This window comes from Camelus bactrianus, chromosome 5 (genome assembly GCF_048773025.1).
Source record: "Camelus bactrianus isolate YW-2024 breed Bactrian camel chromosome 5, ASM4877302v1, whole genome shotgun sequence".
In the NCBI taxonomy this organism is placed as follows: Eukaryota; Metazoa; Chordata; class Mammalia; order Artiodactyla; family Camelidae; genus Camelus; species Camelus bactrianus.
This window is the reverse complement of record NC_133543.1, coordinates 52,093,656-52,117,958: the sequence shown is the minus strand read 5'-3', so window position 1 is coordinate 52,117,958 and position 24,303 is coordinate 52,093,656. Positions and strand designations below refer to the sequence as shown.

Genomic DNA, 24,303 nt, shown 5'->3' with positions numbered 1-24,303 from the left:
CTGGGAGATGGGAATCTTGTGATAGCTCCATCTCTCAGACTGCAACGCTGCCGCTTCCCAAGGATCTGGGTATTGGCTGCTGCTGCCTCTTGGGCTTCTGTGAGGGCTGAGGGTCAGCCCTAGACCCAGCCAGGAAACCAGATGTAGGCTTTGGCTTCCATTAGAGGTCTTTGCTTCAGGTCGAAATTAAGGAAATATCTGCTTGAAGCTGCCCAGGAAGATGAGGAGCAGAGGGGAGGGATGGCTGAACCCAGAAGGAAGGGGTTATGTAAAATATGGGTGAGTCAGTGCAAAATAACCTAGATGTTGGCAAGTCCATTTTTTAAAGTTATTAGTCTTTATGTTAATTATTAATTAATATAATAGAGATTCATATAATATATACTATATATGATTATATTTAAATTACTAACCTAGATATTTTAAATAGGCTTGATTTATTTAAATAACAGTATACTTAATCACCAAACCTATTATCCTCCTAAGCATGACACATGTACCCACCCATTTTAAAAAATGTTTGGTCCCTATCATTGGGGCAGTAATATATAAAGGTTTAAAGTTAGGGGTTAGGGTCAAACCTAATTCTACTTCTTATAGGTATGTGATGATAATATGCAAGTTAATTAAATTCTCTGGGCCATACTTTCTTCATCCGTAAAATGGTAATAATGTCATTGTGGGGAGTAAATGAGATAATCCATATACAGTGCCTGGTATACAACAAGCATTCAATAAATACCAGCTATGTGGACCAGCCACTGCACTAGGTGGTAGGGATACAGTCAGTCAGCCCACTGGAGGAAGACAGACATGGCATACCCAATTCCAAGCAGGATGAGTACTATAAAAAGAAATGTTAACGTGCAATGGCTTCTTGAGTCAGAGTTGAATAATACCGTGTCCATTAATTAGCTACTTTTCCTCTTAATTAGCTACTTCTTCCCACCACTCAGGGCAAAAATCACTATCTGATAGATGTCCTGATCAGAACTTTCAAGTTCTGTGAGAATGAGGACTTTTAGGGTCTAACAATTTAGCAAAAGTAAAGAACTTCAGCTTTTTCAAGTTCAAGCATTTGGGTACTCCTGTTTTTGACTGTCTGGCTAATATCTTTGATTCAAAAATCAATTTCCATTTTGAAAAACAGTTATGGTCTGCTTCTTAGTTCAGGTTTAAGTGCCAGGGAATACATGAATTTTAATCCTTCCCTTGATCCTACTTGCCACGCTGTCTGGAATTAAATCCATAATTCTCATTTGCATGCATTTTTTTCCCTACAAGAGGAAGCAATGGACAGTACCCAGCCATTCCCTATGAGAAATGAACAGACAGTTCCACAGTACATGACCATTACATGCTGAGGACTGAGGTTGGGGCTAGGAGAATGCAGAACAAACAAAAGATATTTCCTCCATAAAAATTTTATCTTCTGGGGTAATATCAACTTTCCACAACTGAAATATTTAAAGATCCAGGTGGGACTGAATTCATTGATTCATTCAAATACTTACTAGGTATTTACTGTGAATGGCATCACATCAAGTGCTTGGAAGAAAAGATGTCTGGAGTGAGACATTAGCTTTCACAGAACTTAGAAAGAAGTAGTAGAATAGATATAGACATAAATAACAATTATTAAAGACTAAAAAATGTAAGCACTAGAGTAGCTCAGATGAAGTAAACAATTCTAGCTAGGAGAACAAGTGTTTCACTTGACAGATAAAACTTGGGTCTTAAAGGATAAAAGGGATATTGACAGGAAGTGCAAGGGAGAATTCCAGATGGAGAGTACAGGAGGAATGGAGGTCCACTGGTAAAATGCTTGGCTCATAAGGGGAACGGAGTAGAACAGAACAATTCAGCTGTAATAGAGATAGGGTGAGAATTTGACCAGGAACATCTTATTCAGAACCTAGAAGGCCATGCCAGTGAGTTTGGATTTTCTTTCTTAGCCACAGTGAACTGGCCTTTGTGAGCAGGGAGATAACACAATTAGATCATTACTTTAGAAAACAAACTGGCACCATACTGGAGACTAAATTAGAGGGAGAGAAAAGGGGAGGGTAGAGATCCACTTAGGAAACATATAGTCTGAACTGAGGAAATGGGAAGGGAAAAATGATGGTTACAGCTGTAAAAGCTGAAGACAAGTCGAGAGTGTAGAAAGAAAAACAGATGCCAGTGGACTCTTAGGTCAAGTTAAATCTAAGATGAAGCTGTAGCTAAATCTTTGTGAACATAACAATCTATTTTTTACCTTCACTACCCAACTATAATCTCTCTCAATGGAAATGAAAGGTTTTTAAGTTACCAATTCCATGGTCTCTTTTCATTCTGTCCAAACTCTATGTTCACTGATGGCCACCGCTAACCTGCTCCATCTTAAAACATTCTCTTTCCTTGCCTGCAGTGATGCTACATCTTTTGGTTATTCTCTTACTTCTTTGACCACTTTTGTTCACTTATTTTCACTACCAGGTAGAATAAGATGACAAGGGAGAGGAGACAGGGTAGGCAAAGACAAGGAGGAGGAGAAGTAGAACAACAGCCTTTATGTCCACAGGCTTGGAACTTGCTCTGAACAACCATAGGCTTTGCCTAGTGGATCAACTGAACTAAATAATACAGAGAGAATTTGCATCCCATGGAGAAGACCATCCCTACTCCCAGAGACTCATAATCCCAAACAAGTCTGCAGATTCCAATGAAAATAAGTGGGTTTAACTACAGTGTACATATCTGGCACAAAGTAAAAATTTAAAGTGTAAGAATATCAGCAAAAACTACTCCATAAAATTTATAGCTGATAGATTGCTGCAAATAAGATTCATAATAGCTTTAATGGGGTATAATTCACATACCATACATACAATTCACTCATTTAAAGTTATAATTCAAAGAGTTTTAGCATATTTATACAGTTACACAGCCATTATCATAATCAATTTTTAGAACATTTCCATCATCTCCAAAAGAAACTCTGTATCCATTAGCAGTCACTCCCAATTTCCCTTAAACTTCCTCAGTCCCAGGCAACTACAAATCTACTTTCTGTTTCTATGGATTTCATAAAATATGTGTGGTCTTTTGTGACTGGTTTCATTCACTTTGCATAATATTTTCAAAGTTCATCCATGTTGTAGCATATATCAATACTTCATTCTAAATAATTGCTATATAATGATCCATTGTATAGATATACCACATTTTGTTTATCTATTCATCAACTGATGGACATTTGGGTTGTTTCCACTTTAAAGCTATTATGAATAATGCCGCTATGAGCAAGTTTTTATGTGCATATATGTTTTCATTTCTCCTGGGTATATATCCTAGGAGTGGAATTCCTGGATCATATGATAACTTTATGTTTACCCTTTTGAGGAACTACAAGACTGTTTTCCAAAGTGGCTGCATTATTTTAAATTCACATCATCAGATGCAATTGATTTTCAATACTTCATCTTGTTCTAGAAATAATTTAAGGCATCTTACTACAACATGTGCTTAAATAAATAAAGCTATGGATAACAGGCAAGATAAAATCAATTAAAATCAGAAGAGAAAAATGAAACAAAGAGGAAATTAGGAAACAAAAATAGGAATTAGAATTCCAAATAAACTACTTTGTTAGAAGTGGTCACAAATTTGGCTCTAGGTTTTCAAGCAGCCAGTGTAAAAGGGAAGATATCGTCTGTTCTATATTTCTTAAAATCCATTATATAAAAACATACCAGCCACTTGAAGAATGATGATGATGATGTTGATTGGTAAGGAGACTTGAGATATATAGCTTTCCTGAGTTTTCACAGAAATGTCTATATAATGTAATGAACATTATTTCCCTCCAGTAAACACAGGCATGCATTTCATAGGATTGTTTCTTATAAAAACTCTTCAACCTCAACTGGTATCTTCTATCAAAGAACCATCTCATAAAAAAATTCTCCCTGGGTAGCTAATTCAAGGAGGCACAGAGCTCTCTGATCTTAATCCAGGGCTGTATCTACCAGCAACATGGTGAATTTTTATACAGTAAAGTCTCTTAATTCCTAACACGCTGAGCACAGTGCCCAGATGCTGGCATCCATCAAGGAGAAGAAAGGTGGGGTGCCCAGATACCATGTGCTGTTCACTACAAAGAATGGAAAGAAGATTGCTGAAAAAGTTTAGCCTATGAATCAAAAGCCACTCAAAAAAGGGGAGGGGAGGTTGGGAGAGGGTGGGAAGAGGACTGGAGCACCACACACAAGTGGGCATGGAAACAACAGGACAGTCAAATTTTCCTCTTAAATGATGACAGTAATGGTTCCTACTGAAATTTCAGACCATAGTACACAGTGAAGGTGGAGGTGGGAGGAGATTAGAAATAAGAGGAAAGATAATGGCCTAGTTCAACAGTCTTGCTGGCATTATGTCTGCCCATATTTAGTGCCCTTCCTTTAACATGTGTTCTTCTGGTAAAGATTTAAATTGACTAAACATTTCTCAATTGCCAATTATATAAATATTATTGATGGTATGAAATCAAATTGGGGAAAATTGACTAAGCCAGGTTTTCATTAACAACCAAACCAGTACTGAACAATCTGGAGAAAATATTGTCGGATAATAAGTAGTTGTAAATATCTTATGCAAACCAGGGTTTTGCACAGCTACTGACTACCTTGGTTTATGCTCCTGAGGACACAAACTAGCACCATGCCTGTCTCCTGCCACCTCTCTGCCCAACTTTGACAAAAAACTTCCAAAGGCGATGAAGCACAAGGCCAAAATGATTGCTTCCGCTGCTCTTGAGAGAAAGAGTTTTCCCTGAGGAAGTAGCCACCAAGGGAAGCCAGTTAGTGCTGCACTTCTGTGCCTTTAGACCAAGAAGTGAACATTTCACCCCTCCCCCACCACCAGGGACGTCAATACAGTGCCTTGTTCAATCACTAAATTTTCGCAAGATAAAATATTTTCCTTTTTTAGGCAAGGGAATGAGTAAAGACTGTCAAAGAGAGCCTGGGGAGTCCTTAACGCCCTTCCATTAACATGAAGGAGCAGAACAGCTCCATCTATTACATCAAAGCCTCATCAGAGACCCTAATCCTTTCTGAAAGGCACTCTCAGGCAGCCAAGTCTTTAATTTGATGAATAATAGGCCCTCTGATTAACCCTTTCAAAGCAAAGCACAGATGCACAGATGCTGCAGGGAACAAATGTTGGGGGTGGGGCAGGGGTGAGAAAGAAAGTGGGGCAGGGGTGGGGGGAGCAGATATCTCCTACTCCCACTGTTAGTGAACTAACTCTATGCATAGGTTTGTAAATCATTAGCTTTCTGTTTTCCTTTTTCATTTTCCCTATTCTCTCTCTCTCTCTCTCTTTCTCTCTCTCTTTCTCTCCAGGGAACATGCCACTTCCCTGCTCTGGTACCGTGGTGTGTCCTGAGCTTCAAGCCACTATAACTCTGTGGCATTCATAGATAGGTGATGTGGAATGACTGTGTCACTAAATATACTCATAGCAGCAAATCAGTGATATAAAGGCTCTTTCAGGACCATCTGCCCACCCACCCTGCTCTACAACAAGCTACTTGTGCTCTGAAAAAAAAAAAAAAAAGAAAGAAAAAGAAAAAAGGGAGTAGGAACCCACGACCGGGGAGAAGGGAGAAGTGAACAGAAGAGAGGGAGTAATGTTAGCTCTGGCATTCCTCTGATCTGTTCCAACTCAACAGAAGATATCTAGCATTAAAAAAGCTGTTGATCCTCTTTGTGGGATCCTATTACTGGAGGTAGACAACAGTGGACTATGTTGCCAAGGGCAGGTAACAGGTTAGATGGGTCATGGATTTCACACTAATGTGTATTAATAAATCACATACATACTAGACTTCTGGCTCGTTATATCAGATAATGAAATAAATGACTGAATGTATGACACAGTGGTCAATTATGTGGATGATATAAATTCTATTGTGCTGAGGACATTTATCTCTGTATTGATCTGGCTTTTCTAGCAAGGATCATAAATTACTAGCCTTCCATAACGATATGATAAACACTCTAATAACAGAATGCCACCAACTCTTGTCTTCCCAATAAATTTCCATGTGGTTTCAGACAAGGAAAATGCAGACAATCTGTTTTTTTATTGCCAAAATTATATGTAGTATGAAGACTATGGAGAAAAGCTTGTCTATCCCAAACAAACAGCAGTGTGCTGAAGCCAGCAAGCATGAGCTCCCTAGGTATTACTGTTACATTTTCAAGAACTTTGTGAACTAACTGAGGTTAAGGTTACATTGGTAGCTTCAAATTGGCCATGGTGGGAGTATTTACACCAGGGAAATCAGTAAAATCAGTAAACAATACAAATCAGCTCTCCATTCCCACCCAGTCAGTTGTTAAATATCACTGCTTGGGGAAAATTGCCTGATAATTCAATAGCGTGGTCATATGGATAGAAATTTCTTTTTACCATCTTTTCCCTCTAATTTTTTTCTCATTTCTTGCCTTCTGTTAGATTAATAAAGTTTTCTATAAACCTTTCTTTCTTTCTGTTGATTCAGAAATTAGACATTATTTTCTATAGTTTATTAGTAATTACTCTACATGTTTAACATACTTGCTTAACCATAAAACTTCCAGTAGTTCTATCCTCATTTTGAGCAGAACCTATGAATGCCTCAATCATGCATTAAACACTGCCCCCCATTTCACGACTGTTCAGTTTTTACATATTTCATCCCAAATAGTTTTCCTTCCTATAGTTAATAGTTACTTATTTCACTCCTTCAGTCTGTTCCATGAACTTAATTTCATTTCAAATGAAATTATGCTTCATTTGTTGTGTTGGTGGGTTATCTTTCTTCACTTTAGACTTCTTCATGTATTTTGAAATATCAGTTGGCAGGCTCACTTTGAGGAGGAAGAGGATTTTTTTTCCCCTCTCACTTCCTCTGTGCCTACCCTCCTAGTCTAATACTTTTAGGGTTGTGTTTTCTTTGCTCTCTGGGTTTCTAGCCCAGAGCCAGGTTTTAGAATGGAATTTTGTGCTCCTGTCCCATGACTTTACTAGATATATGGAAGAGCCCATCCCTATAGCAGCAGAAGGCCCATCCTTCCACCACTCTAGTCAGAAGCTGGCGAAAAGCCAAAGTCCCAGGTGATGGTCAGAACTACACTAGATGATGCAGAACAACATGGAAGAAATTGCTAGTTAGAACATTGGATCATATGACCCACTCCTCTATCCCCTTCTTTTCCCAGACTCTTTTTATCAGCCCAGGAGAACCACCCCAGACACTGCTTCAAGCAGGAGTCCAACTCTGGACCTTAAATTGCTTAAAGCCTTCTTATTTCTTATTCACAGGAGCCAAATTTCCAGCCACTGCTTGCTTCTGATCCCAGTGGACCCATGATTTCAGCCCAGCTAAGCACTTTTAGCTTTTGTTCTATTATCATCTGTCACAATATTTAGATTTCTTCCTTCCCTCTTCAGTAGTATGTTTCTGACCTTTCTTTTCATATGTGGTCTCTCATTATTATGTGTTTGGAAAAGCATAAACTTGAAAAGCACCCTTGACAGAAAATATCTTGCATCTAAAGGCAAAAAAACCAAAAAAACCCTAAATTCCAAATTTATCCAATAATTTCTTCTGCTTACCACTATCCTAAATTTTTTTTTTAGTAATACTCATAGATGTGAAGAATGTATTAATCTATTAATGTATGTGGCCAAGATTAACATCTGTCAAACATGCCCCCGCTCTATTTTATAGGAAGGAGGCAAAGTTTAGGTCCTAGGCCTCAAACTCCCCCACACTTTCATGTTTACCCATCACACCTGTGTATTCCCCTAAGCAGTCTTGGTAAGGCAATGTTTACATTAGAAGGAAATTTCCAAAATCTATGGGATGCAGCAAAAGCAGTTCTAGTGGAAAGAGGGAAGTTTATAGCAATACAGACCTACCTCAAGAAACAAGAAAAATCTTGAATAAACAACCTAACCAACCATGCAATGGAATTAGAAAAAGAAGAACAAAGCCCAAAGTCAGCAGGAGAGACTAACAAAGAGGTGAAATATATAAAATAGAGACAAAGAAAAAAATCAATGAAACCAAGAGTTGGTTTTTTGAAAAGACAAAATTGAAAAACCTTTAGCCAGACTCATTCAGCAAAAAATCAAATAAACAAAATAAGAAATGAAAGAGGGGAAGTAACAACTGATTTCACAGAGATACAAAAAATCATAAAAGAATACTTTGGACAGTTACATGCCAATAAATTGAACAACCTAGAAGAAATGGATAAAATTCTAGAAACAAAATCTTCCAAGACTGAAATAGAAAGAAACAGACCAAGAAATAAACCATCTGAACAGACTCATCACTAGTAGTGAAAATGAATCTGTAATTTAAAAAAACCCCAGTGATGGAAATGCTAGGTATTTCGATTTTGGTGGTGGTTTCATAGGTGTATACATCTATCAAATTTCATCAAATTGTACACCTAAAATATGTGTAGTTTCCTGTACAGAAATTATACCATAATAAAGTTGTTTAAAAAACAATAAAAAATATTTTAAACCCAGTAAATGAAAGTTTAGGCTAGACAGCTTCACAGGAGAATTCTGCCAAACATACAAAGAAGAGCTAATACTATCCTTCTTAAACTATTCCAAAAAATTGAAGAGGATAGAACACTCTCATTCTATGAGGCTACCATTACCCTAATACCAAAACCAAAGACACTACAAAAAAAGAAAATTATAAGTCAGTATCTCTGACGAATAGAGATGCAAAAATCCTCAACAAAATCCTAGCAAATCAAGTTTAACAATACATAAAAAGGATCATACACCACAATCAAGTGGGATTTATTCCAGGGAAACAAGGGTGTTTCAATATTAGCAAAGCAATCAATGTGATACACCACATTAACAAAATGATAAAAATCACACGATCATCTCAATAGACACAGAAAAAAGCATTTAACAAAATTTAAATTCCATTCATGATAAAAACCCTCACCAAAGTTGATATAGAAGGAACATATCTCAACATAATAAAAGCCATTTATGACAAGCCCACAGCTAACATCGTACTCAATGGTGAAAAGCCGAAAGCCATTCCTCTAAAACTAGAAACAAGAGAAGAATGCGCACTCTCGCCACTTCTATTTAATACGTTATTGAAAGTCCTAGACATAGTACTCACACAAGAAAAAGAAATAAAAGGCATCCAAACTGAAGAGAAGAAGTAAAACTGTCAGTATTTGCAGATGACCTGATACTATACGTAGGAATCCCTAAAAATGAAATTAGTTCTATATACTAATAATGAACTATCAGAAAGAGAAAAAGCAAGAAAACAGTCTCATTTAAAATTGCTTCAAAAAGAATAAAATACCTAGGAATAAAATTAATCAAGGAGGTAAAAGACCTATACTCTGAAAACTATAAAACAGTAATTAGGGTAACTGAAGATGATACAAAGAAATGGAAGGATATCCCATGTTCTTGAGTCAGAAGAATTAATATTGTTAAAATTTTCATATTATCCAAAGCAATTTATAGATTCAATATAATCCCTATCAAAATATCTATGGCATTTTTTCACAGGACCATAACAAATAATCCTAAAATTTATATGGAACTATAAAAGACCCTGAATTGCCAAAGCAGTCTTGAGAAAAAAGAATAAAGCTGGAGGCATCATGCTCTCTGACTTCAGACTACACAAAGCTACAGTAATCAAAACAGCATGATACTGGCATAAAAACAGACACATAGATCAATGGAGTAGAATAGAAAGGCCAAAATTAACCCATGCACCTATCATCAACTAATCCACAACAAAAGAGGCAACAATATACAATAGAGAAAAGACAGTCTCTTCAATAAGTGGTGCTGGGAAAGCTGGACAGCTATATGTAAAAGAATAAAATTAGAACATTTTCTCACACTATATAAAAAAATAAACTCAAAATGGATTATAGACCTAAATGTAAAACCAGAAACCATAAAACTCCTGGAAGAAAACATAGGTGGAACACTTTTTGACATTAATCATAACAGTATTTTTTTTGGATCTGTCTCCTAAGGCAAAAGAAACAAAAGCAACAACAAACAAATGGGACCTATTAAACTTAAAAGATTTTGCACAGCAAGGGGGGAAACCATCGACAAAACAAAAAGACAACGTACTGAAAGGCAGAAAATATTTGCAAGTGATACGACCAATAAGGGATTAATATTCAAAATATATAAACAGCTCAATAAAAAAATTAAAAATTGGGCAAAAGACCTGAACAGTCATTTTTCCAGAGATTTACAGATGGCCAATAGGCACAGGCAAAGATGTTCAGCATCGCTAATCATCAGGGAAATGCAAATCAAAACCACAGTGATGTACCATCTCACAGCTGTCAAAATGGCTATCGTCAAAAAAAACTACAACTAACAAATGTTGTCAAGGATATGGAGAAACAGGAATCCTAGTACATTACTAGTGGGAATATGAATTGGTGCAGTCACTGCAGAAGACAGTACAGAGGTTCCTCAAAAAATTAAAAACAGAACTGCCATATGATCCAGCAACTCCACTCCTGAGTATATATCCAAAAAAAAGAAAAGGAAAACACTAATTTGAAAAGATTCATGCACTCCAAAGTTCACAGCAGCATTATTTACAATAGTCAAGATATGGAAGCAACCTAAGTGTCTGCCAACTAATGAATGGATAAAGAAGACGTAGTATATACATACATACAATGGAATATTACTTAGCCATAAAAAGAATTAAATTCTGCCACTTACAACAATGTGGATAGACCTAGAGGGTATTATGCTTAGTGAAATAAATCAGAGAGACAAATACTCCATGTTATCACTTATATGTGAAATCTAATAAATAAAGCAAATGTATGTATATAACAAAAGAGAAACAGACTCACAGATACAGAGGACAAAACAGCAGTTACCAGTGGGAAGAGGAAAGGGGGGACGGGCAAGATAGGGGTGTGGGATTGAGAAATACAAACTACTACGTATAAAATAAATAACCAATAATGACATATTATACAAAGCAAGGAAATATAACCATTATTTTGTAATAACTTTAAATGGAGTATAATCTATAAAAAATTGAATCACTATGTTGTGTACCTGAAATGAATGTAATATTGTAAATCAACTATACTTTAATGTAAAAAAAAAAGAAATAGCCAGCTCTGTAGAATGTCATGTCACTGACTGTGGTCCTGAAACATCATGCGCTATGAGAACATGGCTTTTTCTCTTAATTCTGGATTCAGAAATGTCTCCTCTTCAACCTTTCCCTGGACTTCTGAACCAAGTGATGTATGCTGTGATGGTGGGAAATAAAAGAAGTGGACTGGGGTTGGGGTAGAGAGGGTGGGGGAAAGGGAGAGGAATGGGCAGAGGTTGTTGGAGAGGAATAACCACTGAGAGTGCCAGGGAGGATTTGTTTTGACATAATTTTCATACATTCAAAGCAACCAAAAAAGAATCCATAGCTAACCATGTAGCTGTCATCATTCACTTTTAACAGTCCTATCCTTTTCATGATAGCTGCAATTTTATTTTTGTTTTGGGAATGTGTATGTGTGTTGGGGGAGTGCATTTGACCACCTTTTCCACCCCTCATACTCTTCCTTAATATTTTGTTTATGGCTAGAAGACGTTGTCCAAAGATCATGAATCGTAACATCCAACTTCTAACCAGGTCCATCATATGCTGTGTATAATTTTGAAGATTTCACCTCCTCTCTAGAATTCCTGGTTCTTCAAAAGGAACTGATGTTTACTGAGCTCCTGCCATGTGCCAGGTATTAGAGATACAGTGGAAAAAACATTCTCTGCTCCCAAGGAACTCTAAGTTTGACTGAGAAGACAGACACACAAATAATTTCAGGATAGCTTGACCTGCTCCCTTCTCCCCTCCTTATTGCAAAGGTCTGTGAAAGGCACCATGCTGGCATGAAAGCATGAGGGAAAGGGTCTCCGAGTCTTCCTGGAGGAGTAACGGGAAGCCCCACTTATTCAACTGCTAGAATGTGCAGGGAGTGTGGAGGAGAGCACACTATTACATAGACAGAGTCTAGATCCTGAATCACTTTTTGTGTTGCCCTATAAGCAATAGGGAGCCACAGCCTGATTGTGAGGAGGGCATGACTTGAGCGGTTTGGGGTTTCAGAAAAGTCATGCTGCATGTTTGTGGAGGATGGTTAGCAGTGACTGCAGCTGTAGAACCAGGAAGAATAATATGGAGGCTGCTGCCCTAGTTGCAGCCCAGAGCTCAGTCATTGTCCAGGAACACTAGAGACCTGTATGATGGAATATTCTGGGCACATAAAAGAAGGCAGAGAGCAAAACTACCATCCTAAGTTGGGAGCAGAAAGGGAATACCACATATCCTAAGCTACAGTCAGTGCTCCCACTTCTAGAGCCTCTGGGTGCTTTGGCCTTGGACATCAAGGGGGACAGAAGACCATGTCCAAACACTCCTTACTTACACAGGTAAAGGGGAAGTGGAGGGGAGCAAATGTCACTAAGTGATCACAATCCTCTATCTGGATGCAGCCACAGAGTCCTAACATAGCATTCTAGGAAGGTGCCCAAGTGGTCAGTGGTGGGATGCAAGATGACACCAATTTGCCATCTCTTTCTATTGTAATTTGTTCCTCTCAGAGAAGCAATGCAACCATGAAATCTTAGTGCAAAATGTGTATTTGGTTCTTGAAGTCCTCAATAAAGACCAGCAAATCACTGACAATTACAAAATATCCCTGTTTTACTATTGGCTGATAGGCTTGGGAGGAAGTGTTTAACATAAACCCTTTACTTTGAGACATATTAAAAAAACACATACACATACACAAAGGGAAAGGGAAGAAAGGAAGGTAGGAAAGAAAGAAAAGACAAAAAGAAAGAAAACACACTATGGCTTTATGATGTAATACTAATGCTTGAGGTTGTGACGGACAATTTTACATTCAGTCATCACTGGTAAAACAGTGGACACTGCTGTCCTCACCCACAGCTTGGGAAGCAGATGCTTGGACAGATCAAATGACTGAAGGTCGTGTAACCACCCAATCATGGGCTATAACAGTTTCCCAGGGTTGCTGCAGCAAAGTACCACAACTGAGTAGCTTAAACAACAGATATTTATTCTCTCACAGTTCTGGAAGCTAGAAGGCTGAGATGAAGGCTTTAAGTGGAGCCATGCTCCCTCTGAGAGCGCTGCAGAAGAATCCATTCCAGGCCTCTTTCCTAGGGCATGGTAGTTCCTTGGCTTGTGGTAGTGTAACTCCAATCTTCACATGATATTCTCTCTGGGTGAGTCTCTGCCCAAACTTCCCCTTTTTATAAACACATCAGTTATACTAGATTAGGAGCCCACCATACTCCAGTATGATCTCACCTTAACTAATTACAGGTACAATGGCCCTATTTCCAAATAAGGTCACCTTCTGAGATACTGAGGGCTAGGATTTTAATATATGAAGTTTTAGGTGAAACAATTCAATCTGTAACATGCGGTGATCAAAGCCAGGCTTTCTTTACATATGTGAGGAGCATTGTTTGAGCTCGAGGGTTTATGCTTTGGGCCTCTCTTAAAGGCAAGAATTCTCACTATCCATAAAAATAAAACCTTTTAAATAAAATCCTTCTTCCAAAAAAACATTCAACAGTCCTTCACATCAAAAATCAATTACTGGATTTTCCCCTCACTCATGAACCTGGTATATCCTACACTTGATGACCTTAGGAGGTTCCAAATTAAAATACTGGCAGGTCACCAGAAGCTGCAAACATACCTAAAAGGAGATGGAAGGGCCAAAGAAACTGTGATGACTTATTCTATTTAAAATCGCTGTTATAAATTTTGAACCCACTTAAAAAAAAATACCAGCCCTTTCTTCATTAGTGCCAAAGGGCTACGTCTATTATTTTTAATCCTGCCAGCAATTATCAGTGGGCTACAAGAATGTAGTACTATGATGTGAGCCTTCATTTCCAGTTTTAATTAAAATCCTCACTGACCCTCAGCCAGACTTGCTTTTTCGCTAAAGCCTGTGGAAACCCCACAGTGCAAACTACAGCAGCCAGGGGATGGAGGGGCAGGCAGGAAGCTGGGGTTTAGCATCAAGACGGAAGAACATCACAGCCCCTGGGAGACGACCCGGGAGGGGTGTCACCCTGGCCATAACATGCTCCCACCTTGTCCTTGCTGTCCTCATCTCTCCCAGGCCACAGGTCAGCCTCCGTGGGGATCGCAACTGCCCTTCCCCAAGATCCACTTCTACTGTGACTCATCACTCGATAGGCCCGCCTGGCTCTCCTTCCTGACTCCCACATCTCTTGATGGCACCACTAATGTGAGTTACAGTCATCATCATTGTCACTCACATTTGCTGAGCTCTCAGTCTGTATCTCACTTAATTCTTGCAACAATCTATATAGTACCATGATTACAGACTGCTACCCGTCCACACACTCTCCATTCACCTTAGGGATAGAGCCCTGGTACCAACCCAGGCATGTAGCTGCCCTGTTCAAAAACAGCATTTCTCGGCTTACTTTGTAGCTAGATGTGGCCACACGATAGGTTGCAGCTAACAATATATTGTATGAAACTGCCAGAAAGTCTTCTTAAATTAAGAAAACTTTCATTCTTCTCTCCTTCCAAATCTGCCTATAAATGTTGGAGCTCCAGCAGCCATCCTGGCCCATGAGGTGCCCTTGGGAATGGAAACCACACTTAATGGGGCGGCATGAGGGCAGGAGTCTGGGTGGCTGCCATGGGCCCTGCCAGACAAGCAGTACGTGTGTGGTTTAACTCCCAGCTTATTTCATGTGAGAGGAAATAAATTCTACCTTGTTTAAGCCATTGTTATTTGGAATTTTCTATCATAGCAGACTTGATCTTAATCCCAAGTGGTTACTATATAAGTATTAGTATCCCCATTTCACAGACAAGGAGACTGAGACTCAGTAACTAGATTAGAAAAATCTAGGTGGCAGTGCTAGAATACAACCTCACTTCAGATCCTGTGCTTTTAATCTCTCCAAGATATATTCTCTAAAGAGACCCTTTCCCACACTGTAAACAGTGGAGTCATATTTGACTCTTCCCTCTCTGTAGCACCTGTCTCCTCCTATAGGTAGTGCCACACACTGTGGGTTCTGCCTCCCATGGCCCTCGCAACCATGTCCTGTCTCACTGCTCCCTCTCTATGAAGAAATGCGTGGCTAATGACAGCAGGACAGAGGCGCTCAGCTCGGACAAGGTGTGCCCTGGGACAGGTGAGAGGTAGGGCTCTCTGTGTTCCAGGCATTGCTTCCCCTTGACTTCTGCTAGAGCCATTTTTCTCAGGCTGAGTTTGAGGGGACTGTGCTGTTGCCATTGAGAAGGGAGTGGGGAACGGGGTGTGTGTGCGTGTGTGTGTGTCCTGAGCTGTGGAAGTGAGTGAGCTGAAGTCTAAATAAAGAGAAACTGGACAGCAGACTGAAATATTTCAGAGGTGTTAAAGATGAGAAGGTCATTGACACTTTCCCTTTTTTCCTCAAACCAAAGGTCTCACACTCTTATTACTGAACCTACTAGTGCAAAGGCATAGAAACAAAGAGAAAAATAATATTCCTAGAAAAGCATGTCCAACTGTCCAGATAGTGGTGATGTTTTCAGCTCCATATGGGAAGACGTTATTGACTTTGGTATCACATGTGTGCCATCTCATGTGCAATTCCTTACAGACCCAGCTTAGTTATTCTCTAATGTCTCCTCTTGGAATTGTACCTGATTTTAAAACCAGTTTTCATGCGAATCCATTGGGGAATGGGACAATTCTGCTTTTGTTTCCTGGCCAGGAATTGCCTGATCCTGAAAGTCTTGTGAGAAGAACAGGGTCAACCGCACACACCACGATGATGGAGAGAGGAAGGGAGCCAGTAGTACTTTGAAAAAACAGCTGCCGAAGAGCAGCATGGGCCAAATGCAAAGGATAATAATAAAAACAACAGCCACTGCTGGCTGAGTATGAATATGCATGAAGCAAGTCTTCTGGGGTTCAATTCCTAGCTCCACCCCTTAACAGCTGTAGTCTTGGGACCTCTGGCCTCTTTCTACCTCAACTTCTGTAAAATGGGGATAATATTAGAACCACCTCATATGATTATGAGGATTAAGCAAATGATATGACGTGTAGAGAATAGAGCCTAGCATGTAAGAGTTACATATGTTAGTTATTATTATTATCTGCCAGGTTCCACATACACATTATCTAATTTCATCCTTATAGTAATCCTATGAGACAGGTATTTTCAGCCTCAATTTGACAATTGAAAACCAAGGGTCAGAGAGGTTAAATATCTTCCTCAGGGTTATAGCACTAGTAAGTGGCACAGCTGGACTGCACACACTGCCCTTCCATGACTGCCTCTTCTTGATAATGAGCCAGGCAGCCCTCAGGGGAGGGGCAGAGAGGGGACAGGCTCACAACAGATTGCGAGCCACGCCCCCACCTCCCCACCCCCACCCCATACACAAGGTACATGGACACACAGCACAGAGCTCACCATCACTTCTGTTTATTTCAACTACAGATTCTTTTTGATTTACATTATGAAATTCAAGTATGATTTTTTTTTAGAAAGTCAGTATGGAATAAATGGTACAGATGGTACATTCAGGCTAATCTTATCTAAAAATCACCTAACATAATGTGCCACAAGCACTAATGTGAAATCCATGACATATGCTACAGACCTGATTTCTCACAAGATCCAAGCTTGGCAATTATAGGAAAATAAACAGAATATGCTGACTAGAGTCTGGAGTGCCAACTTTACTATACTTTTTCCTTATTCTGGGTGAGGCTAAAACCCTCTGCCATGGTTCCTAGGACAACAGTGTATTCCAGGTATGTGCGGATGCTTCCCTGTGTTTCAAATAGCAAGTCACACTGAGTCACTTCTTGGTTTATACCATGAGAAAATCAGATTTTTATCAGCTGAGTTTACAAGTGGGGTATAAGTGAGATCAAATCGGGCCCTCAATGTCATTAGATGATCTATTGGATAATCTAAATTAGATGCTTTTCAGGGAGATATAACCTTGAAACACACAGCTTTATTTGTTCTTCTCATGAAAGGGGGAAAAAAACCCACAGTTTTTCAAAATGAGAAAGAAGTTGGGTTGCATTTATAAGTATGTTGATCAATACATGTTTGGAGAGGAGAGGAGAATTTGGGGTTTTTTAAATTAGAATATTTTTTAGCTTCTCTAAGTTTTTGTTAATTCACTAATTCCCTGTAGCTCAAGAGATGCTAATTAATTCAAGAAACCATAATAGCTAATCATTGGCTAAATAAATCTAAAATGGAGAGAGTCTGTCACTAGAGATACCACTGCTCATTCTAATTAAAGTTAACAATTTGTGAAGTAATGTAAATAAAGGTTATTGTATCTTTCTACTCAGGAAGTATTAACCCTGTGCACGGCCACCTGAGAATTCATTTGGACTTAAAAAGCCAAGAATTTTTGTGGAACTTAATCAATCACTGAGTTAGGATATTTATCATTCCTAGCATGTTGTTCATTGACATTATAAAGCCATGTGGAATTAAGCTGCCTTGAAACATCAAAATAGGGAATGGAGAAGGGCTGAGAATCGTTGCCCTGAAGGGACTACAATCAATGTCAAGGAAGCAAACACCCCAAAATGATTACCTTTATAAACATTCAAGCCTAGAGAAAAGCAGATGTTATAGGTCTGACTTTTAATTTTTAAGGAATAAATTTATGCAAATGCTCATTAATTTTAAAAGTCTTGCAGCTTGGAGTAATCTCACCTTGTTAACATTCCAGGGCAACTGCATAGCCAACTGAGTATCATTTGGAGGGATAGGAAAGGCCGCCTCAACATTTCATTACGAAATGGCAGGGCTTGACCACAATGCTCACTCTGGGAAATACACACCTGCATGCTTAGCTCCTCAAGCCAGCCAACCCTGGAAAGCAGGGTGTGCGTGGGCAACCACATAGTTCAAGTCATCGCAAAGTCCAAGCTGAGCAGTCATAGTGCCTTTGGTGGCTTTGCCTCTGACTAAGAGAAATCCACCTTTACTATCTTACTAATCAGTTCAAGAGCCACTGATGATGAAGTCCTGAATCTAATTCCTAATAAAATCCCCAAAGTTTTAGAGGCAAATGAAAAAGCATAGTCCACAGATTCATTTTGGCCAATGGATGGGAAAGTATTTTTGTAGATTAGTCCACAGACCTGAAATTAATTTGAACAGGAAAAAAGAAGTGACATTCTTCAGAACCAAGGTGAAGATGGCAAAGGAAAATTATTGTCATCTTATCAAAAGGCTACTTCTGAACGTAGGCTCCCGACAAAACAGAAGTCTGGCTGGGACCTGAACCAGATAAACTTGTTATGCAAATCGCTTTAGCCAAAGGGGAAAGGGCTGATAATGAAATCCCTACAAAGCCAACCACACATTACAGAGGTGACAAAAAACATCAGGCAGGGTCCTAGCATATGGATAAAAAGCAACACAGAATTTATGTGAGCATCATGTTTAATTTATCATAACTAAGCTGTCAGGAGTCATGCTTTGACAAATGCATAACTAACACATATAAATGAGTCAATTATCACTAACGACCAAAGGTTCAAAACCAAACAGGCTAATGTTTCCTTTCTCTGTTTTTAACCCCCAAAACAGGTTTACAGTAGGATTTCAGACCTTAAAATCTCTCCTACTGTCTCCAAATTAAGAAGGCTGGAAATAAATCTGAAAAACACTAAGCCACATCCTGGCACTTATACACCACCTCTGCTCCCACTCCATGCATTTATTTATTCTTTTTTTTTTTTTTTTTTTTCTCTCTCCCTCTCTCTCTCACACACACACATACACCCTGTCCCTTGTCTACACAGCTGTGATCACTGGGCTATAGCCTAGCCAATCCCTGCATACCACTGCAGCAACAATGAGAAGCCATAATGCCCTCTGGTGAGTGGTGACCATCATGGACTAAGAAAGATTGAAATTACTGAATCAACTCTGCTATGGTTCAGCAGTCACATGGAGAAAGGGTTTTAAAGGTTTTAAGGCTGTTAAAAAAATTTCTAGTCCTGTTTATTCTTTAGAAAGAGACCTAAGTTTACTTTAATACAATGTACTGTGGCTCCATCTACAATGGGAATTGAAGAAATTATCTGGATAACTCAGGCTAAAAACCTTTTCCTGAAATTATCAGATAATCATCTTCTCTCCTAAGCCCCAGCAATAATGAAAAGTTTATAAGCTGAAAGTCTTAATCCCCCATCCTTTCCCCCTTTCCTTCCCAATACGAACAAGGTAAATACATAAGCAAACCAAGGCTCATTCTTTAAATAGACATTTCTAACCCAGTGAGTGTCACTGTTTATATTTAATTAGAAATTTGAATAAATAGAATGAAATAGAAAATTTAAATTGCATTTGATAGGCTGGCTCCTTCATGAAACCAAAGGATATTATCTGGGAATAGGGGGCAGTTTTCTACCTAAAAATATAAAATACAATATTATTTCCTATTATATTATATTCCTAAAAATCTTATAAAAGCAAAATTCATGGGTGAGGAATCTCAGATGTCATGGGGAAAACAGGATTGGGAGGCTGGGGAAAGGAAAGAATCTATGAACACCTATAATATATAATAGTTTCACTAATAAACCCAATAAGGACAACTCATTAAATAAAGAGAAGATTGATGACATTTTCCCATATTTTAACTTAGTAATAAAACATACAATCACTTAATTTCTATTTACCTTCCTTGGTTTATCAAAAGCTTTAAAAACTCTCTCTCCTCTCCAGTTTCAACAGGATCTTTTTGCTTTGCCCCTGATGGTACACACACTTAAAGGCATTGTTTTCCATGTTGAGTTCTCCATTCTAGTATCAACATGTTTCTAACTCTAAAGTAACTCAGAATGAGCACATTTGGAATTCTCACAGTTGAAGAAAACATAAACAGCTTTAAATGGGCATAATTTAAATAACAGGATTTGCCATAAAGAAAAATCAGTGGTAGAGAGGGATTTCTATATTGTATTCAACACTGAAAGTCCCAATGCCATCATCAATTATGTACCTTTATTCCTAAATCTATCTAAGCAATACCATGCTTCATTTTAGAACACAAAAAATACTTCTAAAAAAATATAAAGAAGCCAAACTTTGGTGAGTCAAGTCACATTTTAGAGGCATCACAAGAGTTTGGTACAGGAAAGAGTACCTGTGAATATGTAATGTGGTTTTCTAGGCCGACAGCTTAGAGAAGGTCAGTCAAGGGCATCTGTGTGCAGCAGTGGAATGAAAAGGAAATTCTGAATCCAGCCTTTGCCAGCAAAACCACTGGAACTCTAGATTCCAGATTTCTTTCCCTAGGGTGATCTGAACGTGTTCTCAGTCACCAGAATTTCCACCTCCTTTGGCTTCCAAATATCAGGAAGTGGCTCTTCCTCTGCTCCAATGCGAGCGTCACCCCTCCTGCTATATCTATTGTTCTTCTCAACACTGCCTCATATCACCACCCTTGACTTGTGGCTGTTTTTGCATTGTGTATTCCCTGCAAAATCATCAGAGTGGGGACTGGAGGGGCAAGGCAATGTCCTCCATCCCTGACCTTGAACTTCATGGTCGCATTCCAAGACAGCCTGGCTTAGTAGAGCTCTTGGTGTTCTTTATTGCTCCTCTCTCCTGAGGAAGATGGCAAAAATCTAGGAGGGATTGACTGGACAATCAAACAATTTCAGGGACCTTGAGCTATGTTGCATTTGAGATGAAGATGAAATACAGGTTTACAGCTCTTTATACAAAACTCTCAGGGCCAAATATGTTTTGGAATTCAGAATTTTATCAAATTTTAGAAAAGTAAACCAGTGTATTTACTATATGTTATGTAACATCCCCAGCAGGATCTGAGGCAGCAAACTATAATCAAACACATTATTATATCTGCAGCAATTCACATGAATATTCACACTGAGTAGGATAAATAGTGACTAAAAATAGCCTCACTTCAGTTCAGGTCATGTGTTGCCACCAAATCAGTTTACATAAGGTTAGGGCTTGCGGCTAAATGACTCAAGTACAAAAAAAACCTTTCATTTTTCAGAGCTCTTTGGATTCTGGAATTGTGAACAAAGGATTGTATTGTGTTTAAGGAAGATGATCAAGAGACTCAGTTTGCTTCAATGCCCTGCCTCTCTGTGGAAGCACATAGGCATAAGTTAGAGAAATCTGTGATGACCTTTCCCTACTTCCTGTTTATCAGCTATTTTTGTCACTTCTTCCTCCCCACCCCCCGACCTCTGAACCCCTTGTTTGATATAGTAGACACTGAGAACAACTCTTCCTACTCCTGTGCCTGGATATGGCTTGTAATGCCATGTCTAGATTCCTGCCCCCACAGTTCACCAGGCCCCTTGCTTAGGGTCACATAGCCCTCTCCAACATAGTGAGCATCTTCCCCAGACTTGGGACCAGTGTGGTCCTCTGTCAGAGGGCAGGCCCAAAGCTCATGTTCCAAGCACTCAGTCACCACACTGTCAGTGCTGCTGTTGGTTCTGCTCCTGTCTTTGTCCCATGGGATATTGCCTAGTTCCTGGCAACATACCTCCTACCAGGTACATGACCCATCAGTTGAGTTTTCATCTTGTTCTCCACACCTGGGGCCCTGGCTGGGGCTCTTCACCTTGGTGCCTCAGGCCTGAAATCTTGCTTGGCTCCCTCAATCATCTTGGGAACTGGAGCCCTGCTCCCATACCACAGATCCTAGAGCAAAGCCCAACTTCCAAGTTGCAAAGCCTCTATTGAAGGCTGCCACCTTTTGTCCCCTCTCTGGCCCAAGTGTGGGTGTCAGACTTTGAGATGGAGTCTCCTCCCTTATTAAACAAGACCCATTGGCAGTATTTGCCCCAGGACAGAGTAAATAAATGTGACACCTATGATCAAGAGGATTGATTACAACCAAGAGTCAAATGGAACTCCTTATTTTTCAAATCCTGTAGAGGTAACTTCTACCATTTACTGGAACAAATTCTGTGTCATAATGTGCTAGAAGGCATAACAACTTCTAGTGCCAAGTCAATTCCACAACTTGGATTTCTCCAATCACTGTGCAAGGCCTTGCCGGATAAGCAATTTTCAGTGGAAGAAATACTCACTGTGAAATAAAGTGGTTCAATTCCTCACACCATTTTTCCGGATGAAGTAAAGTGGGTGGAGGGTTTCTGAAAAACAAAAACAATTTTTTTCTTACAAATAAAAAGGTTTGGTCAAAGGCAAAATATCAATTTGTCTTTACTGATCTTGTTCTAAATATCTCTGATAAAATCTATTCTTGTTTCTTCCTGGGCAAGAGTCATTCATCAGTGGTAAACTATAAAGCGCGAGCCCCTATTCATTTAGTCTCTCGTTTTTATTGACTGAAGGCCTACTATGTCCACGGTTTTCTGCAGGACCTGTGAGGGTTACACCGATCAGGAACATTTTTCAGGGAGAGGACACTTTAACAAAGGGTAAGGCAAGCACACAACCACTACAGCTGAGAGCTGAGTATTATTAGTGCCATAAGAAATCTACTGCTAGGGGCTGGAGAGAAACAGACTTTAATTTTGCAGGATTTTCAGATCATTGTGCTACCATTTGAATTAATTCTGTGATGCATTTAAAGTATACTTATAAATTCACTGGTCACATTTTAAATTATTTCCTATATGTCAATCCTTGCAATAGGCACTGGAGAAAGCCAAACCGCTAAGTCAAGGTCCCAGACCCTGAGAAGTTCCTGGGTAGCGAGGAGGACGACATCCAATATAACAAAGGACAGGAGGTCCAAAAGAACTAGAGAACCGTATAAAGACTCTGGCAACCAGACTACTTCCGGTGAGAAGGCAGGAAAAGGAAAAGGTAAGAGCCCTGCATTTGGCTGAATATTTACCCAAAGAGAATCCATTTTAGAACAGAAGTGACATTCCCTTTCGTGGATAAGAATTCTTTTTTCTAGCCATAAATGGAAATAGGAGCCTGTGGGCAAGTCTAGTTCAGCAAATGAAGAAAGTTACATTTCTGCACACGTGAATTATGACGGTAAATCTTAAACCCATTATATACCTTTTATTCACTTGGGTTCTAGCTGCTTCCTAAAGACATAGATTTCTCTGAGGAAGGGGAAACAGCAAGAATGACCAGAAACAAAAAATGTATCAAATAATGTTATTATAAGTTGCCTCCCAATATCCATTCTTTTCTCATTTCTTCTAGTACAGTTTTTATTCTGGCACAATGCTGCCTATATATTTTCCTGAGTTCTTTGCAGCTAAATGTGGCTGTGTGACTGAATTTGGCCACATGATTTATTACTAAAATTGTTCTATGGTGTTTCCAGAAAGTCTTCTTAAAAGAGAGGAGACATGCCATCTTTCCTTCCCCTTTTCTACTTTCTGGAGCATGGATATGATGGCTGGAGCTTAAGCAGCCATTTTGGACATGAAATGAAAATGAGAGCTATGAGCTAAGTATGGCAAAGAAGGTAGATAGGAAACTGGATTTATGATGACACTGTAAAGCTGCCATACCAGCTCTAGACTGCTTCTGCCTGATCTACCTTAACAGGAAACAGAAATAAACTTCCATCTTCTTTAAGCCACTGTTACATGCAATTCATCCTAATTGAGCTGATCATATTTCAGAGTATTATCTTATTACATGATTAGAACATAATTTGACAAGTATATCACAAGCACAAAGATATGGGCAAGCATAATTAAGGGGCAATTTACCCAATCTGGGGAGTCACAAAAGACTAAAAAGACAATGAACTTGAGCTGGCCCCTGAAGATTGGTTAGATTTTTCAAGATAGACTAGAGGGAAGCCATTTCAGGCTTAGAAAACAATTTGTACCAAATCACAGAAGTGTAAAAAAGCCTCGTCGGTTCAAAGAACATAAGTAATTTTTTGAGCCTAGACTGCATGATTCTTTCAGATCTGGAGAGAGAGCAGGAGGGAAAGCTGAGGTGAAAAGAAAGAATAATGAGAGGAAATACATGATTTCCCTGTTCTGCATAAGAATTTAATTATCCTTCAGATCTTCTGATTCAAAGACCCAAAGGAAAATCATCTATGTACCAGCTAAAAGAGTAGCAGTTAAAGGTTGTCCTTCACTCAATTTGGAGGCTGCCTCTATCTCAATCATTCCATTCAGAGACATCTGCCTTCATCTT

At 39.1% G+C, this 24,303-nt stretch overlaps 1 protein-coding gene and 1 pseudogene across 2 annotated transcripts in view; both read right to left on the bottom strand.

Moving 5' to 3' along the window:
- The window catches only part of MYO3B (myosin IIIB), a 346,597-nt gene that overhangs the window by 218,187 nt on the left and 104,107 nt on the right, over nt 1-24,303 (bottom strand). For both annotated transcript variants that reach the window (XM_074363854.1, XM_074363855.1), the window contains exon 8: nt 22,245-22,310. In XM_074363854.1, the coding sequence (XP_074219955.1) occupies nt 22,245-22,310 (66 nt within the window). The remainder of the gene's footprint in view (nt 1-22,244; nt 22,311-24,303) is intronic.
- On the bottom strand, nt 15,763-20,713 carry LOC123615395 (large ribosomal subunit protein eL39-like; annotated as a pseudogene).